General features: G+C 38.2%; 2 protein-coding genes across 16 annotated transcripts in view; one reads left to right on the top strand and one right to left on the bottom strand.

Annotated features, from left to right (window-relative positions):
- The window catches only part of LOC146332350 (protein NLRC3-like), a 42,775-nt gene that overhangs the window by 20,109 nt on the left and 8,080 nt on the right, over nucleotides 1-14,586 (top strand). For 6 of the 13 annotated variants that reach the window (XM_084741738.1, XM_084741740.1, XM_084741736.1 and 3 more), the window contains exons 6-8: nucleotides 7,684-7,803; nucleotides 11,125-11,360; nucleotides 12,332-14,123. In XM_084741738.1, the coding sequence (XP_084597864.1) occupies nucleotides 7,684-7,803; nucleotides 11,125-11,360; nucleotides 12,332-14,123 (2,148 nt within the window). Of the gene's footprint in view, nucleotides 1-4,868; nucleotides 5,023-6,671; nucleotides 6,780-7,020; nucleotides 7,171-7,683; nucleotides 7,804-9,068; nucleotides 9,078-11,124; nucleotides 11,361-12,331; nucleotides 14,124-14,586 lie in introns of those variants that run through there. The other 7 variants (XM_084741763.1, XM_084741788.1, XM_084741743.1 and 4 more) reach the window with 6 other exon arrangements.
- LOC146332351 (NACHT, LRR and PYD domains-containing protein 14-like) overlaps nucleotides 838-14,586 on the bottom strand; it is a 60,908-nt gene continuing 47,159 nt past the window's right edge. For all 3 annotated transcript variants that reach the window (XM_084741820.1, XM_084741800.1, XM_084741809.1), the window contains one exon: nucleotides 838-1,424. The gene's annotated coding sequence lies outside the window, so the exon portion shown is untranslated. The remainder of the gene's footprint in view (nucleotides 1,425-14,586) is intronic.

Genomic DNA, 14,586 nt, shown 5'->3' on the forward strand with positions numbered 1-14,586 from the left:
TGTTGGTGCCACCAAATGTCAAAGTCAACTCTGAAATATGAAATGACACTGTGGTGGGGCTACGGACTGTCTGTCTCACTTGTCATCAAATTTGCATCATCTATAGTACAACACTAACACACTGAGCATGATTTTCATATTTTTTCTACATACTGTACACTGTTTGTCTTCTTCTCTCATCAGATCAGGGTGGTGATCTCTGTCAGAGTCTTCAGTGATGAGGAGGAGGTGGTGTTGTTGAGAGGATCAGCTGTGTCCTGATGATCCAGAGAGGATGAAGCAGCAGCTTGTGTCCTGAGAGGCTCTGACTGGGACACGTTTGTGTAAATCATTATATCTGATATTCAATCCATGTTTATCTGAGGTGTTTTTTCTGTATATATGAGAGGTAGAAGGAGAGAGAGCAGCAGCTGTGTTCATGATGGATCTGAGCTGTGGTGGAGGAAATATTCACATTATTTACTGAAGTAAAAGTATTAAAACCACACTGAATCCTCTGTTAGTGGTAAAAGTCCTCCATTGAAAATGTTACATAAATTAAAGTATGTCATTATAGTGAGGAAAATGTACTTAGAGTATTAAAAGTAAAAGTGTTTGATGCAGAAAAATGTCCCCTGTGACTTTTCTACTGTTTTATCTGATGTACAAAATGAGGAGGGGAAGAAAATCAAGAGACAGGAGGAGAAGAAAATGAGGCTCCTCATGAACTGGACTCAGGACTACTTTGTAGATATGTTGGATTATTTTATTTGTTCAGAGAAGAACAGCCCTTTTCAACTGAGTGAAAGAATGTGTTGAGTTTGATTATTTGTTTGATCACTGAAGCACAGAGTGACATTATTTTCTTTGTTTTAACACTTCTGTGATACTTTTGTAGAACTTTTCTGAGTATTCACACAAATACTCCTAAATATGTAAGTAAGATTTGTTAATATACGTAACTTTATTTTTTATAAATAATTCTATAAGTACTGCCCCTTTTTGTTGCCTGAGAAACTGCCCCCTAAATTGCCTGTTCACATCTCTGCTCATTATAAGTTGAAGATTATGTACAAAAAAACACACATTTTGATACAGAATGTAAATAATTTAATTACTTTTCAGGTTTATAAAAATAGAGCTTTGCTTTTAACTTCAGCTGTTTCCAACTTGTAGTTCTTTCTTATTATAATAAATATCAGAAAGCACAGCAGCCTGATCACTGCTGCATGTTTTCACCATCTCAAATAATGATGATGTCATAATCTGAGGAGACATTAGACAAGTTTAACAATTCATTCATTTTAAATGACCATGTTACAGTTTGTAAACTCAGTTTATCATATGAACTATAAGAAAAGTTTTATTGTATTTACGGTTTCTCATTGTTTCCTTGCATTGATCCATGAATGTTGATCTGTTTCCTTTGACTATAACTATGATACCTGTGAACTCCTCCAACATGCAGGTTGATCTTGGGTTGGAATCAAACTCTTGTTGATGCTCGGTCAGTTTTTATGATGAACTCATTATTTGCTTTATTTGGTTCAATCAGCAGTTTGTTTCACCTCTGAGAAGAAAACTGCTCTTGTTTTCTCTTCTTTTTGTGACACACTATCCTCTTTTTGACATTCAACTCTGGGCTGTTTAAGTTCTCTGAACATGCTCATAATACAAGCTTGTTTAAGCCTGGCTTGAGTTAGTCCTGACTAGACCAGGATAAATTAAGATTAAGTCTTGAGTGGAAGTTGAAGGTCATGTCATGTTTTGTTTTACTGTTTTATTGTCACTTTATTGGACAAATAAAAAGATTTTTTAAAATGCTCTTTGGTGCCTCTTGGTGGTGATGGAGAGAACTGCAGCCTGGTTTTTTATATCTGAACCAGTTTAATGAAGGCTTGTTTCCACTGCAGATCCACACTGAACGACATTTTAGAACCAGATTTAACCTTTTACTGCCCAGAAGGATCATCTGTCCTGTGTAAAGCAGTCATTCCCAAACACCGGGTCGAGACCCACAGGTGGGTCACAGGAGATTTTATTTGGGTCCCCTATAAAATAAAAGACTGGAAGAAATTCAGCAGAATTTAAGATTTAAATCTGCTGTACATCTTTTAAAAAACATAAATGTGTATATTTTTCTACTGATAAGATGGAAAAAAACAAGAACCTGTTAATTCTGCCTAAATTATTTTGTCTCATTTATGCAGTGGGCTAAAAAAAATGTCAAAATGTCAAGGTAACTTACTTCAATACATTTTTGAGTTTTGAGCCCAACTCAAACTCAAAGTTTTACCGACTAATAATGTTTTGTTGAGATAATTTACTTCTCTAGTTAAACTCAAATGTCTGAGTTTTAGAAACCCACAAAAATTATATTTCAAAAATTAAGTAAAGTCATTGAAGTAAGTTGCCTTGAAATTTTGAGTTAACACAACTTTTTTTTAGGTTTTAGGAGTTTTCTTGATGAGAGGAACTAAAAGATTGAGACGGCCTGATAACTCAGCCTAAATGCATTTATTTTTTTATTCATATAGTATTTAATGTGTCTATGCATGCAGTGATGTGGAAATGTCAGTAACAATAGTCATGAAAGTTCATTAATACACAAATGAACTCTTCTTATTAATGAGGCCTGTTGTGAACTGGGTTCGATGGTTTGTGATTTTTAAAAAGTGGGTCCACAGAAAAAAAAAAGTTTGTGAAACACTGCTGTAAAGGATCAGCTGTCCTGGAGTCAGTTTGACAAAGATATTTTAGATTAGTCTGAAGTGTTAGACTAGTCTTGATTTTGTTCATAGACTAGTTTATTGTAAGTTCAAATAAGTACAAATAAAAGAATATAATTAAACACATTAAAAAGAGATGATGACATCAAATCAAATCTATAAAAATGGGTTTTAAGAAGTGATTTAAAAGATGTGACTGATTCTGCAGCCTGATCTCCTCGGGCAGGTCGTTCCAAAGTTGTGAGACATAATTTTAATATGTTCTTTGAATCTAAAGTAAACACGTAAATTCATGCTTGGTCACATAGAAAATGGTCTAAACTTGTGTTTCTGTACTTGATAGAAATTCTTTGACATGCAGCTAAATGAAGCTGAACAGTTATCCTGCCACTGAGCAGGCTAGTTCAGTGGTATGTGTTACCATGGTTACTGAGCAGGCTAGTTCAGTGGTATGTGTTACCATGGTTACTGAGGAGGGATTGTTATAAGACACTCATGGAGAGGATCATTCACTTAAATAAGCCAGACTTATCACAATAAGCCTGGTTTTTCTTTTATCCACATTGATGGAACACCCCTCAGGTCTGTTACTTATTCTGTTTTCTCTTCTAATAGATCAGAATGTCCCATCTGGGTACTTTGCTCCTACATCATGTCTCTGTGACCGACGGTTGCAGTCATTTAACACTTAAAATAAGAAAAACACAACCAGCACACACATCATTTACTCAGTAACATCATTCACTAACCTGTGATGAAGTGTTTCCACAGACACACACGATGACTGGCCACTTTTACAGGCTTTGTTTTCAGTCAAAGGGAGGCGTGACGTATGGCTGCTCCTGAGGGGGCGGAGTTACTGCTTATCACCTTTGTTTGGAAGCACCTGGGCCCGCTGTTCTCCAACCCTAACAACCCGGCCTCCTGGCTTAGAGTTCTTCTCTCCTGTGGTTCTTTTTGTTTGCTGCCACACAGCACCTCTTCACACTACATCTTACACTCAGACACACACAGCTACACATCTCGTCTTTTCCTCAGTGTATTTTGTGCTTATTATTAGCTGCTTTGATTTTGCCTTTAGTCTGCGTCTTCCTCATTTTTTTGTCATGGTTTCAGAGCTGGGCTGTGACAAGTGAAATAGTGGATAATTTTCTTTTTTCCAGGAGTTACACATTAATAAGTTAAACAACAAAAGCTGTCCTCCTGTGAGCAGCAGGACAATGGCTCTTGGATCAGAGAAAGTTTTTTTCTTTCTAGTTTTGTTCCCTGTAACCTGTAAAATAAAACATTAAAAAGCACAAAACAACAGAATCAGTTGTGAGGTAATGTACCAGTTTTCTTTGACCAAAACCAATGTTAATTCAGTCTGCTACAGCCAAGAGATCAGTCTCATAAACAGATCAGGTCCTATTTTACGCTGATCTAGGAGTATCCTGTCCTGTCCCGCGCCTTGCAGCAGCTGCACACAGATACACCTACCAGCTGCAACCAAGTACCTTGATTAATTCACAGGTGAGTTCAGGCCGAGGATGCAATGAACCAATCAGAAAGTCAGCTCTCATCACCTTTAAGAATCAGGTGCATCGGGAGAACAAGTGTTGGCAGCATGACGGTGGATTTACCAGGAGGAAACAAAGAGAAAAGATTTTCTAGAGAGGAGACAGATCTCCTGGTTTGAGACATGAGCCTGATTTATGGAGACAGCAGGACGTCTCCAAAGCAGCTTCATGTGTGCAAAAAGTAATACAATACATGAACGATAAATTTCATTCAGATATGTAACTGGTTATGTTTTACACTAAAACACCTTGAAATTATGTTATGTTTTATAATTCATCATTATCACCGTCATTATTGTGTAGCTCTGCTGGCTGAAGCTCCTGCAGAAGGAGCCAGTGGGCAGAAGGAGGAGATGAGTGAGGAGTGGAGGAGGAAGCTGAACCTCAACCTTGTTCATTCAGGCCAGTTGCACCACAGAGTTTGGGCTTCAACCAGGTTTTAGCAGGTCTAAGGTGCAAGTGGTTTTTACTCCAATGCCCTGAGCACAAGATCATGAATGCACCTGGCCATGCCTTCATTTTGTCTTCATTTTCAGACCTCCTGCTCATGACCACACAGACTGGGAGCAAGTGCACTTGATGTCTTGCAGACGTGGCAAAACCAGCAGCTGTGCTGTAAGATAGGACCCATCATGTTCTTATCTCTGTGAACAGACACACACTCACACACATGAACTCAACTGTAAGAGGAGGAGGGGGTCCATTAGGAGTCAACAGGACAGAGAAGAAGGAGGTCAACAGTAGACTGTGGCACGGTGAGTGTGAATACAACTTTTTATTATTTTACTGTTGTAATTTTCTGAATAAAACACATTAAACCTTCTGTAACCCAAGAAAACAAACACTGTTATAAAGAAAACCAGGTGACCAGATGGAGAGCTGGTTTTATTAGACTATATACTGTGTGTGTGTGTGTGTGTGTGTGTGTGTGTGTGTGTGTGTGTGTGTGTGTGTGCGTAGAGAGCGATAATGTGTTACTTTCGGTTCTAACAGTGTGTGACCCAAACTGTTGATGTGACGCATTTTCAATTACCTCTGCCAGGACCATGTTTTATTTTATTTTTTTTCTTTATTTGGTGATTTTGTGTTTGTGTTTTGTATAATATAATACCACTACGACCCTGAACTAAAGAAAGCTAAAATATATTGACAACATGGACTAAATTATGTCCAGCAACAAAAGTTGTGGGTTCTGTATTCTCATTTTAGTGAATTATCTGAAACAAATTGTCTGACAAATATCAAAATAAACTTATTTCATATATTATGTGTGTATTATTCAGTCTAGTTACCAATTTTTTCAAGCTTCAGACATAAGAGCAGCTTATACTTTGTCATAATTTTTTCATGTACTCAGGCTGAATCGCTCAGTATAACAGTGCAGAAATACTGCGTTATGTTAAAGTCCTGTATTCACACTTTTACTTGAGTAGAAGTATAAAAGTATTATCAGCAAAAAGTAGTAAAAGGTAAAAGTACACATTCTGCAGAATGGCCTATTTCAGACTAATATATAATATATTATTGGATTCTAATTATTGATGCATTCATGTGTTCATCACTTTAAGGCTGCAGCTGATGGTAAAGGTGGAGATAATTTTACTTACTATATACTGGCAGGGTGCTTCATCTATAATAACAGAATAAAATAGAATTTATTTGTTGATTAGATTTTGTATTAATATGTGAATCTTCAAAGTAACTAGTAACTGAAGCTTTCAAATAAATGTAGTGGAGTAAAGGTACAATACTCCTCTGAAATGTGGTGGAGTAGAAGAAGAAAGTATCATGAAATAGCAATACTAGAGTAAGGTAATGTAAAAGTACCTCAAACTGTACTTGAGTAAATGTATTTAGTTACTCTCCATCACATGTAATGAGCTTAAAGGAAACAGACCTCTGTATTTGTTGTATTTAATGGATATAGATCAGAGTGTGTAAGTCGTGTTTTTGACACACGTATTGATAGTTTTGTGTGTAAAGGTAATACACAGTGTCTAGTGTCTGAGCTGCCACAGCAGACTGTTATAGATGAAGTGATGAATCATTGAAAAGGTTTTTGTAAAGTCACAAGAGTTGGGTGACAGGATGAAGACGTGAGAGGCTCCTGAGCTGAACGTCCGAGGGTCTCCTGTCCTGCAGAAAGTTCCACATCCTGACGAATATGAAGGAGCTGATGGTCAACAATGTTTTAGTTCCCTGTAACTCTGTACAAGAAAACATCACAGAAATAAAAGCACTTTAGTTATTTTATCTTTGATGTGATTTAAACATAAATATGAGATAATGTAAGATGTAATAAGTCTGTTCATGTCAAGAAAGATGCTCATAAACAGATTGTGTTAGAAATTTGATCAGTTTGCTGTTTGAGCTACCCTGACTGACTGATTTCCTGTAAATGCAGAGAGGAGGAGGAACAGGGAGGGAACTTGAAAGTGAAAGTATTCAGTCAGCTCAGACTCCATTTTGAGCTGACAAGAGGTGAAGTGTGAGAACTGAAGTCTGAGACAGGGTGAGTGTTTTTATGACTAATTTGCAGAATAATCCTCATTAAACCTGCTGTAACAGGTACAGATTAAAAGAAGACTGACAGTTGAAGTGCTGCCTGATTTTTTTTTTCTCCTGTGTACTGACTGTGTGTCTGAGAGAGAGAGATCACGTTACCTCCTGTTCTTTCAGTCATGTGTGTCTGTTGAACAAACTTTATTCTTGTGTTCTGAGCTCTCAGTCAGTGTTACTGTTTTATCTCTCAGACTGACTTCAGAACAGAAGATGAGTGTTTATGTGGAGGAAGAGGAGGACAGAGCAGAGCCTCCAGTGTCCAGCTGTCCGTCTCTGAAGAGTGACTGCTCCCAAAACCGTCCGATAGACTTCAGGAATGAACCTGGACCCTCTGATACAAAGTAAGAGAACTGATACCAACTCATTTCTACAACTTCCTTCCATTTACCTCTGCTGATGAAATGTTTTTGTTGAATTTTTTGTGATATAGACAAGTGGAAATCATTCATCCTGTCTTGCTTGTAGTATCTGTTTCAGCTGTCAGTCATCTAGAAAAGTTGTTGTTTATCTTAGGAGACGTATCTTATTTTTTCTGTTTTATATTTACTGTTGCTCTTCAATAAACCAAAACTAATTCTTATCTGATTATTTAATTAATCAATGCAATAATTACTAGAATACTTGATTAAAATAAATGATAGCTACAGTCCTAGTAGAAATCTTTTGTCCCATCTTTTTGTTCCTTGTATCTGTCAGTCACCAAGAAAAACTATAATCTAAGACAACTCCTACAAACTTTTCAACCTCTTGATCATCAACAGTAGCAGTAGTTTGTGTGTTCTTAAATGTCTTTGTCATCATATAATTTATCAAAGATCGACATGATGCACGTGAAAACATCTTTGTGTTTGCAGACTCCTGTACGACAGACAGAGAGCAGAGTCTCCAGTGTCCAGCTGTCTGTCTCTGAAGAGTGACTGGTCCCAAAACCGTCTGATAGACTTCAGGAATGAATTTGAACCCTCAAACACAAAGTAAGAGAACTGATACTAACTCAGTTATGCAACTTCTTCATTTACCCCTAACAGTGACATGTTTTTTCTTTTGATTTTGTGTTTTTATAATAAAACTATTTGTTGAGATTCTTTTATTTCATGACTACATTGTGACGACTATGTAAAGGAAAAAGAATATTGATAACAAAAATTACAACGAAATCTCTTCATTCTAAAGATGAGAATAAATAGTCGGCTCTGTTCAAACATAAAGTATAACTGGGTGTATCGTTCACAATTAAGACGATCACCTTGTGGATTAAAGATGAACAGAAAAAACACAAAAAACAGGTGGAAACACAGCGAGCCACAGTGTCTGTCGAGGTTAACATCAGTCACATCAGTTGATTGATTTGATAACATGTATGTAAGTCCCTTTAAAACTAAAGGTAATGTTAGTGATGCTCAAAGTTCTGTGTGGATTCAGGGTTTGTTGCCACACTGCATTAACACGTTAAATTTAACAGAGCTGAGCTCACAGTAAAACATCGACTCCTACTAAAAGATTAATTGTGATTTCATACAACTCATGAACAGACACTAACTCATTCAGTGAACATTTAACATAATTCAGTTTTAGTTTTAGCTCCATGTAGACAGAATAAACATGATGTTTCCCAGATAATGTTTGTCTGCCTTAATGATGCAGGTCACTCATTTTTACTGCTGATTTATTAAAACAGAGTTCAACTGAGTGAAACATGACGTTGAATTTATCAGAAAACCTCATCAAGAGATATAAAAAAGTCTTTTTTATCAGGTAATAAACATCAGTGTCTGATAACCAGAAATGATGCATCACTAAAGACTTATGCATTCATTCTTATATGATAGGGGAGACCTGGGATGGTAGTAACAATGTTTGCAGTGTTGTGCCTGAACATGTTCACTGAACGATAGTTCATGAACTTGTTCATATTTTGGGCGAACGTGAACTGAACATACAGTATTTCTGCCTGATGAATGTTACTGTGAACGCGTTCATTCTCATGTTCAATTCAATTTAACTTCGTTCAACAGGGCGCCAGATTTACATAGAGCCTTCCAGGCGAAAACCCGGCTAAAACACACCGTAAACAGGCCTTAATATGTAACGGAAAAAACACCTAATGTGGCAACACCAGCCACCACAGTGTTGCACCGCCGCATGCATCATCAAAACACAAAGCAGCATGGAGGCGACAACAACAGCAACATGTAGCAGCAGCACTACCTCAGACTCTTCGTATGGTCACTGAAAACAGTTTTATGAGGTTGGTGAGGATTCCACTGGGAAAAATCTTACATTTTTGTGCAAACTTTGCCCGCCGGGTTTCAAAAAGCAACTCCGCACATCAGTTACATCAACAGCAAACCTGAAACGGCACATTGAACTCAAGCACCCGGGTAGCCTTTCAAGGTATGTGCAAGCCAATAAAAAATCAAAAGATACTCCAACGTTAAAACTGATAAAATAATTGCTGTCTGTGGTTCTATATGGGCTGTGGTAATAATTTTGAAAAATAATAGCTTGCAGCAACATATTGAGAAAAAAACTTTATTTATGATTAAATAATAAACAGTTTCGAATTAAGTGGTAAATTTAAAGAGACCAAAAAAGACTACGATTAAAACTAAAATTAGAGACTAAAATTATGGCTGTGTTCCATTTCAGTTTCAGATTATTTAATAACTCTAGACCACACAACGTGGTATGGAGTACAAACATAAAACAAAGCATCAGCACAGTGGTAAATGACCAGAATAGATCCATATGACAAACTGAGTCATTTAAATAAATTTACCTTCAACTCCTGGTTTATGTGTCTGCAGTGATAATATAAGTTTAAAAAGATTTTTACATTTTTACATTTAAATTTTTATCTCGACTAAAATAAAACAAAAGTCCAAAATGTGACAAACTCATTAAAATTGAATGAAGTCTGTTCTGTAGCAAAACACCTGAGAACCTTTTCCTCTGATGATGAAGTTGGTGAAAAAATTTGCTATTTAATAACAGTTTTCTTCAAAGGTGTAATTAATTGTCTCATTTTTGTTCTTGTGGTGGAAAAGACATTAGAAAATCTTTGTTCACCTTGATTCTGTGTGTTGAGTTTGGATTTACTCTTTAATAGAGCTGAGGAGACACTTATCTCTTGATTTGACACTGTCATGATACTAGATTCAATATGTAGTGTCATTCTTAAGTATTGCAATTTGATATTGTGATTCAATGTATCTTTTGTTTGCTTGTTAAAGACAAGAAAGATGAATCATGTTCTGCATCAGATACAGCAAGATACAAGATACAAGATACAACTTATGACACATGTAGCGCTACGAAGGCTCTGGGAAACGGGGCCCAGGTTTATTCCATCTGCAGTCATAATCACTTGTGGACAACAGCGCATGCTCTCTCTCAACGCAAATCATCCATTGCTTTTTGTATTTCTGCTTATTCAAGTCTAGAAATTTTTCATGTGTACATTTATTAAAAAAATATACAATAAACAAAAAATATGTTGACATAAAAATATACAATAGATTTCATAAACTGGACTGTTACTTTTTTCCTTTTTTCCACACAAAATAACCTCAAGTGGCATTTTTTAAAAACATTACTACACTCGCTAAAATATATAACAACAACAATATAAAACATTTTGGGATGCACACGTACCTGCAGTCAAGACAAAGGATGATGGAGCAGAATCATCATCGCTTGTGGACAACAGCACATTCTCTCTCTGGAAAGATGGCATATGTTACTTTTAGCCAGCGGTGCACGAGGGATACTTTTACCGACAATAAATCACATGAAAACCTGCAGCTGACTGAATAAAAATGTGGCAAAATTAACATTAGACATTTAATATCAAACAAAATACAGTCAGCTTAAGTTTTAAGTGCTTTTAAAAGTTAACATTGTTTTGTCTACAGACATTCACAGATACTGATATTAACTTTATCTGTCCATTAAGTTTTAATGCTCAAACCTTATGTGTCTCTTGAAAGCACTGAAGAGCAAAAAGCTCATAATGCATCATATGAACCAAATGTGTAGGATATTAAACATTTTCCAGGGTCCAGACCTTTGAATCCGCAAACTCCAATAAATTCTCTGGAATGGAGTGAAACGAATTGATAATTCAGTCTGATATCAGACAAATTCAACATCACTGTGAAGAAAAGCTACATTATGATTGTAGTGAATAAATGATCTAATCTTGATGCGGCTAGAAAAGTACAGTGTTCTGTCTTTGTGATATTTTTCAACATCAATCAACAAATCATTTTAATTATAAAGAAATGTCTTCACAGAGAGAGGAAGAGGAGTCATGTTTCTGTGGAGGAGCAGCCGTCCTGCTGTGCTTTGTGTCAGGACGTCCTGAAGGATCCAGTCTCTACCAGCTGTGGACACTGGTTCTGCAGACAGTGCATCACCTCATACTGGGACCAGTCTGGTTCATCAGGAGACTCCTCCTGTCCCCAGTGTGGAAAACCATCCAGAACAAGACCTGGACTGCAGACAGACAGTCAGAGCAGCACTGAACAAAGTAAGACTGCACATCTGTCTGTTGATGTCTTTGTATCCCACCTGCTGGCATGCAGCAGACTAGAGCTGCAGTGGTGTGTCATTGTATCGTAGAAACCACATACTGTTCCAAATCTATAGAAGGTTAAGGAAACGGGACGTAGGTGTACTGACCCCTGGCATCACAGACTGGCTGTTGGGAGTTTTGTCTTCGCATCAATCAATCAGAATGATGTTTGTTCTCCTTCTGCAAAGATCGAGATAGGGAACTATTAAACTCACAGTCACACTGATTCACAGCCAGACAGATGCCTGAAACACAACAAAAGAGCCAAAGACTTTAAACAACGGCCTACATTTGCTGCTCATGTCTCCTTCTCTAACTTACAAACATCTTATTCTGCAGATCGACTTGTTGAACAAGTGACCAAACAAACATCCACTGAGGAAAAGTGCCCTGCTGACAGCAGTTTGGATGCTGCAGTAGATAACTTGGCTTATCAGTCTCAGCACATTGAACAGTCTAAAAACTGTCCTGCTGATATCAGCATTAGTGGTGGATTCAAGGGGGTGGCCCCATGTTAAAAAAAAAAAAAAAAGTGCCTTCTTTGGCAGATAAAACACAATTAATGCCCTTCAGGATTCCCTTCCAGTGAAGAAACACAATGCAGTGCCATATAGGCTACCTTAGATGCTAGAAAATTATTTCGCCTTTAAATGGTTAAATATCGCTGGTGCCCCACCACATGCAGGTGGTGATCTTTATAATTTTTCACCCCTGCCCCTCAGCCAGCCTGAGTCACCACTGTTGTACATGTTTAACATGGTCGTCTCACTTTACTACCTCTGCCCTCAGCCTTTAAGCTACAGCTTTCAGTTTTTACTACGTCACAACAGTACTTGTAATTTCAGGTGGACTTTACAACCTATATTTCTTTATATATTCTTATTACCATATGGTCAAATTTTTCTACTTTTTTTTCTCTTTTTCAGTGGATGATGGTCTGCAGGAGGTTTTAGATGAATATAAGATCAGTCTGAGGAGGAGATGTGAACATGTGACTGAAGGAACTGATGAAACAGGAAGTGGAACCCTCCTCAACAGGATCTACACTGAGCTCTACATCACAGAGGGACAGAGTGAAGAGGTTAATACCCAACATGAGGTGAGACAGCTGGAGACAGCTTCCAAGATGGAGACCCTCCATGAGACTCCAATCAAGTGCTGCAACATCTTTAAAGTCTTACCTGACCAACAGAGACACATCAGAGTTGTTCTGACCAACGGCGTCGCTGGTGTTGGAAAAACCTTCTCAGTGCAGAAGTTCACTCTGGACTGGGCAGAGGGTTTGGAAAACCAAGATGTCAGTCTGGTGGTTCTGCTTTCATTCAGGGAGCTGAACTTGATCAAAGATGAGCAGTACAGTCTTCTCAGTCTGCTCCATGTTTTCCATCCAACATTACAGAAAGTCACAGCAGAGAAGCTGGCTGTCTGTAAACTTGTGTTCATCTTTGACGGCCTGGATGAAAGCAGACTTTCACTGGATTTCAACAACAGTCAGGTTGTGTCTGATGTCACACAGAAGTCATCAGTCAACGTGCTGCTGACAAACCTCATCAAGGGGAATCTGCTTCCCTCAGCTCTCATCTGGATAACTTCTCGACCTGCAGCAGCCAATCAGATCCCTCCTTCATGTGTTGACAGGGTAACAGAAGTACGAGGGTTCACCGATGACCAGAAGGAGGAGTACTTCAGGAGGAGGTCCAGTGATGAAGATCTGTCCAGCAGAATCATCTCACACATCAAAACATCCAAGAGCCTCCACATCATGTGTCGAATCCCAGTCTTCTGCTGGATCACTGCTACAGTTCTGGAGGACATGTTGACTACAAAGCAGAGAGGAGAGCTGCCCAAGACCCTGACTGACCTGTACTCACACTTCATAATGGTTCAGACAAAGAGGAAGAAGAAGAAGTACAATGAGGGACATGAGACAAGTCCACAGGAGCTGATGGAGGCTGACAGGGAAGTTCTTCTGAAGCTGGGGAGGCTGGCGTTTGAACAACTGGTGGAAAGAAACATCATGTTCTACCAAGAAGACCTGGAGCGATGTGGTCTGGATGTCACAGAGACCTCGGTGTACTCAGGAGTTTGTACAGAGATCTTCAAAAGAGAGAGTGTGATCTTCCAGAAAACAGTCTACTGCTTTGTTCATCTGAGCGTTCAGGAGTTTCTGGCTGCAGTCTACATGTTCCACTGTTACAACAACAAGAACACAGATGTACTGAAGGGTTTCTTGGGGGGAAAACACACTGATTTGATGCTGGGGGACTTCCTGAGCAGAGCCATGGACAAATGCCTGAAGAGTAAAAATGGTCACCTGGACCTGTTTGTTCACTTCCTTCATGGCCTCTCTCTGGAGTCAAACCAGAGACTCTTAGGAGGCCTGCTGGGTCAGACAGACAACAGTCCAGAAACCATCCAGGGAGCCATCAACAACCTGAAGGAGATGCAAAGTTATAATATCTCTAATGACAGAACCATCAACATCTTCCACTGTCTGATGGAGATGAATGACCTCTCAGTATATCAGGAGATCCAAGAGTTCCTGAAGTCAGACAGCAGATCAAAGAAGAAACTCTCTGCGATCCACTGCTCAGCTCTGGCCTACATGCTGCAGATGTCAGAGAAGGTTCTGGATGAGTTTGACCTGAAGAAGTACAACACAACAAACCGAGGACGACAGAGACTGATACCAGCTGTGAGGAACTGCAGAAAGGCTGTGTAAGTCTAGATGTGATCAATATCAGGCTGCCACCCCACATGAAGCTGTTACAGTACAGATCAGATTTACAAATTTTTCAACTTTCAGTGAAATTCACCAAAACTGTTTTTCTCATGTTTTGGATAAGAGCTAGCTCAAGTATTCTTATATATATTACTACTAATAGTAATGTAGATTATTTTACTTGAGGAATCCTAAAAGTCACCAAAAATAAGGATTTAGTAGTTTGTTTAAAAGAAATAAAAAAGAGCACGTATACTCCTGGACCCCCTAGCTGGTCTGTGTTTTTATCTGCTTGTGCTTCCTTCTCACCTTTTTCACCCCTAACCAGTTTGCATGCTTGAAAGATCTGCTATTGTTCAACAGTTCAGAATCACCTATAAATATTGTTTTTCATTAATATTTATTGGCATTTAATTCTTCACCTTCTAGATCTCTTCGTTATTACCCACCCATTAAAAA

Source organism: Lutjanus erythropterus, chromosome 2 (assembly GCF_056507025.1).
Source record: "Lutjanus erythropterus isolate fLutEry1 chromosome 2, fLutEry1.hap2, whole genome shotgun sequence".
Lineage (NCBI taxonomy): Eukaryota > Metazoa > Chordata > Actinopteri > Lutjaniformes > Lutjanidae > Lutjanus > Lutjanus erythropterus.